This window comes from Hordeum vulgare, chromosome 5H (genome assembly GCF_904849725.1).
Source record: "Hordeum vulgare subsp. vulgare chromosome 5H, MorexV3_pseudomolecules_assembly, whole genome shotgun sequence".
Taxonomy (NCBI): domain Eukaryota; kingdom Viridiplantae; phylum Streptophyta; class Magnoliopsida; order Poales; family Poaceae; genus Hordeum; species Hordeum vulgare.
Window position 1 is genome coordinate 140,793,544 of NC_058522.1, and position 4,760 is coordinate 140,798,303.

At 50.9% G+C, this 4,760-nt stretch overlaps 1 protein-coding gene across 1 annotated transcript; it reads right to left on the reverse strand.

The window, feature by feature from the left end:
* Positions 1-498: 498 nt before the first annotated feature.
* Positions 499-4,206, reverse strand: LOC123394965 (dicarboxylate transporter 1, chloroplastic). The gene is made up of 3 exons (XM_045089872.1): positions 3,000-4,206; positions 1,550-1,771; positions 499-1,059 (listed from the first exon to the last, which is right to left on the reverse strand). Exons 1-3 carry the CDS (start codon positions 4,092-4,094, stop codon positions 697-699), a joined length of 1,680 nt encoding a protein of 559 aa, XP_044945807.1. The 5' UTR covers positions 4,095-4,206; the 3' UTR covers positions 499-696.
* Between the last annotated feature and the right edge of the window lie 554 nt (positions 4,207-4,760).

Below are 4,760 nucleotides of genomic sequence, written 5' to 3' on the forward strand. Positions count from 1 at the left end.
ATGCTTCATGCCCTTTCTGATCCGTTGTTTGGGGTGGGTTTCCGGCAGCTAATGTTAGTTACCAAAAAAAAACTCTGGCACCAAGCACAAACTAAGAAAATCTGATTGATTACTGTAAAGATCCATGCAACAATCCTCTAGGCTATCAAGTGCACCAAGCACAAACTAAGGCATATACTCCCTCCGTTCCTAAATATAAGACCTTTTAAAAATTTCACTATGGACAACATACGATGTATATAGACATATTTTGGACCGCGGGTGCATTCATTTTGCTTCATATGTACTCCCTCCGTTCTTAAATATAAGTCTTTGAAGCGATTTCACTAAAGGACTACATACAAAGCAAAATGAGTGAATCTACACTCTAAAGTATGTCTATATACATCTGTATGTAGTCCTCTGGTGAAATCTCTAAAAAGACTTATATTATGGAACAGAGGGAGTAGTTCATAGTGAAATCTCTAAAAGATCTTATATTTAGGAAGGGAGGGAGTATAAAATAAACAGAAGAAACTACATAACATCAGATACCACTTGCCAGTAACTGCCAGAAAAACAATTGTACGGGTACAAACTAAAAGAATGGATCATGTTGACAAAACTTGTGGTCAGCTCAACCTGTGCCACTTGCAAATGTTTTGCTCGTTTCGTTCGCCCTCGTCGAAATAGGAAGTCCCACATTTACTGTGTTTCTCACCACAAACCAATCATCTTCCACCAGAAGCCTCCAGCACCAAGCCAGATGATGATGTTAACAACGGAGATGACAAATCCATAGCCCCACCACTCAGCCAGCGGAACATAGCCCGCTCCATAGAAGACGGGGGCTGACCCTATGCCATAATGGGTCAGGCCACCCATGAGGTTTGAAAGGAATGACATAACCATGGCAGCGAAAAGCGGAGGGGTGCCCAAGGCACTTGCCACAGACAGGAACGCAGTGAACATCGCTCCGATGTGTGCAGCACCACTAGCAAAGAAGTAGTGGGAGTAGAAGTACATCAGCACCAATACACCGAATGAGAGTTGCCAGGACAGACCGAGACCTCCAACAAACTGAGAGGAGAACAGATCAAGGTATCAGAAAATGAAAATATTGAAAGCACTTTCCATCTAACTATGTAGATGTTACTCTGGACTCGCAAGAATATTGGAATATCAGGTCTAGAATGATAAAGCCATCATATTTCAATTCACCAACAAACTAATGAGCCCTCATGTGATATGTCTTACTTCCTTCAGATGTATATTACCAGTAAATAAATTTCTAGTTCAGATCTAACAATCTAACCCAGCCTATCAGTGGTAGGGTGCAGACATACGAGTAGAAGAAGTTTTTGCAACAGACACCAGCAACGTAAAAGAATAAAGTTCAGTGAGGTGCCGGCATATAGAAAATTTTGTGTTGTCAAAATGCTAACAACATGGCATAGTACATCGACGCGCATCCATCATGCTCAATGTCTATAATTAGTAAGCAAGAGTAACTAAAAAGGAGCCACGATCATTTCAAGAGGAAACTGAGGGAAATAGAATGGAGACATACCTTAACAACAGTCTCGCTGAACCAAGAAATCAATCCATATTTGTTGAGGTAGCCAGCCATCGCAATCAGCGCAGCAAACCAAGTAAGGGTATCCCATGCTACAGACTCCGCCAAACACTCTTTCCATGTAACAACTCCAGTAATTAGGAGCACAGATAGGCCAAGAATCGCTGCAGACACTGCATCTACACTCAGCATTCCTCCAAAGATCCACAGTCCAACCTGGTGGCATGGACAGTACAATGTTTCAGTACGAAAAAGTTTTCCAGATTACATTCAAGCAAGATGCAGACAGGTGGATGTACCAACAGCCATGTTTCAACAAGGTTACCCACTTTATGCAAAATAAGGTACTCGATAATAACACAGTGGTTTAAGCCATATATTATGATGCTCTAAATATGAACAAAAACACAACGGGAAACAACAAAACAGAACCCTTGGATATTTATTCACAGACTGTCTACTGAAAAATTTCAACAGTGTAATTCGAGAGGTACCAGCTGTAGTTCAATCGGCTCAATCTATCAGTCACTAAACAACACTTGAAGACATTTTATAAATTCCAGTCAACATACATCCTTGTCTCTCTCTCTCTCTCTCTCTCTCTCTCTACCTCAAACCTTCCCACATCTTCACCAGTAACCCACCCTGCACCACCTCCACTTCCCAAGCGCCATCGCTGCCGCCAGATCTATGTCAATCTCCCCGCTTCCTAACCCTAACCCTATCACCTCATGCCATATGCCAACTACTCTGGGTCGACTAGCCCTCTGACAATGGCTATCTTCCCTGTTCACCTGGTCACTACTTCGCTGCACCGTCCTCACACACTACCGCCACACCCGCCAACCTTCCCTCTAAGCGCAGGGAGCACAACAAACCCCAGGCCCCTGCAACCATAAACCCTAAGCCAATGAGGTAAAGGGAAGGTCTCTGGCGAGGTCCATCATCACAGGAGGAAGCAGCTGAGAATGGAACAGAAGAAAGACGCATGCCGACTGGATTAAAGAATATTCCAGGCAACTAGGCTCTTGCAGTTCGGTTTAAATCAAGAGTCCAGCCTCTTAGGCACTCCTGATCTAGACAAGGCCATCATGCTGTCAGGGAAATCTCTATTTCTAGACAGCTCTTTCAACCGCTCAACTATTAGACAATCAAGTCCTAACACTGGACGGCAGCAGCATACAAATAGCGCACAACACAGGAGGGTATATAAGTAGCACTTCCTCTGTCCCAAAATTCTTGTCTTAGGTTTGTCTAGAAATAAATGTATCTAAATACTAAAATGTGACTAGATACAATCTAAGACAAGAATTTTGGGACGGCGGGAGTACCTCACGATAATACCATAATAACAGCAATTGCAAACTACTCCCTCCGTCCCGAAATGTAGTGTCAAAAAACGTCTTTATTACTCCCTCCCCCCCGAAATGTAGTGACATCATACCGTGAGCAGAAGCGTGCCGGCCATGATCTTCTCCTCCGTGCTCATGGGTCCCATCTTTGCCAGCCTCTCCTTGGCCAAGCGCGGTGCGTCAGGGCTGGTCTTCACCTCCGGTGGGTAGATGAGATACAGGACCAGCGGCACAATCAGCAGCGACAGAAGCCCTGGCACAATGGCCGCCTTTGCCCACAGCGTCCACCCGATCCCCTGCCCGATGGTGCTGAGCGTGAGGTTGGCAGCAAGCGGGTTGGCCGCCATCGCCGTGAGGAACATCGCTGACGAAATGACGGACGTCTGGAAGCATGTGAGCATGAGCCAGGCGCCGAGCTTTCGCTCTGTGCCGTCGTCAGTGCGCGATCCACACGCCTCGCAGAGGGATTTCACGAGCGGGAGGAAGATGCCACCAGCCCGCGCGGAGACCGAGGGGATTGCCGGCGCGAGGAACGCCTCGGCAAAGACGAGCGAGTAACCGAGGCCGAGCGTGGAGCCCCCGAAGGCCGAAACGAATTGGTAGGCGACGCGGTTCCCGAGCCCCGTCTTGATGAACCCCCGAGCGAAGAAGAAGGCGAGCGCGATGAGCCAGGGGATGGGATCCCCGAAGGCGGAGAAGGCGGCGGCGAAGGTGAGGGTGCGGGTGAGCACGGCGGCGCCCAAGCCAAGCAGCGCGACGGCGCCCAGCGGCAGCGGCTGCGTGATGATCCCGACGATGGTGGCGAGAAACACGGCGAGCAGCTGCCACGCGTTGCGGGCCACGCCGGCGGGGGCGGGGATGAACCAGATGATGACCCCCGTGGCAATGGAAGCCAGCAGCGGCTTGAGGGCCGCGCCCTTCAGGGCTGGCTTCGCCGGCGGTGACACCGGCGCGGGGGGAGATGCCGGCGCCGCGGCGACGGGCGGGAGGAGGCGGCGAGCCGTGGACGGGGTCAGGGGCTTGGGGAGGGAGTAGGAGTGGGAGTGGGAGAGGGAGAGGGAGGTGGGCTTAGAGGAGGGTGAGGAGGTGGAGCGGCGGCGGAGGGAGAATGAGAGGAGGTGGGGGCGGTGGCGGATGCCGAGGTGGTGGCAGGTGAGCGGCGAGGCCGCCGACGCGGAGGAGGCCATGGCGTCGACGGCGGCGGCGGGGAGGGAAGGGGGGAGAATGGAGGAGATGGAAAGGGGGGTTGGGTTTAATTGGATGGACGGCGACGACGGGGAAGCGGCATTGGGCGTATCGAATCCAGAGATTGGCTCCTTCGCGCGTGGATCCGGTGTTCGTAGACCAGGTACTCCCTCCCCTTCTAAAATATGGGGGCTGCTACCAATCCATCGGTGGATATTTACTAAAAATCCATCATCTCCACAGACGTTCGATCTCGCCCATAGCCGTCCGGTCCGCTCCTGATTTAATTCCTGAAACGACGCTCGAGTTGCAGAAACAATCGCTTTGTTGCAAAAAATAAACTTTGGATCCATTAAATCCTGAAACAACGGTCGAGTTTCAGAAACAATTGCTTGTTTCAGGAAAAAATTGTTCGTCTTTCTGCAAACATAGGTGTTGTTGCGGAAGAATTTTTTACAACAAAGGTCATGTTTCAGGAATTTTTTGCAGCGGGCTGGGATGGGGCCGCGCTACGGCGGTGCGGGGCGACGGGCGGCGAGGCGTCTAGCCCCCTGGTTGCGGGAGCTCGCCGGCGTGGCCGAGGGGCTACGGCGGAGCCGAGAGCGGGCTGGGACGCCGCAGCACTCCGGCGGTGTGGGCGACGGGCGACTGGCCCTGGCCGCGTGAGG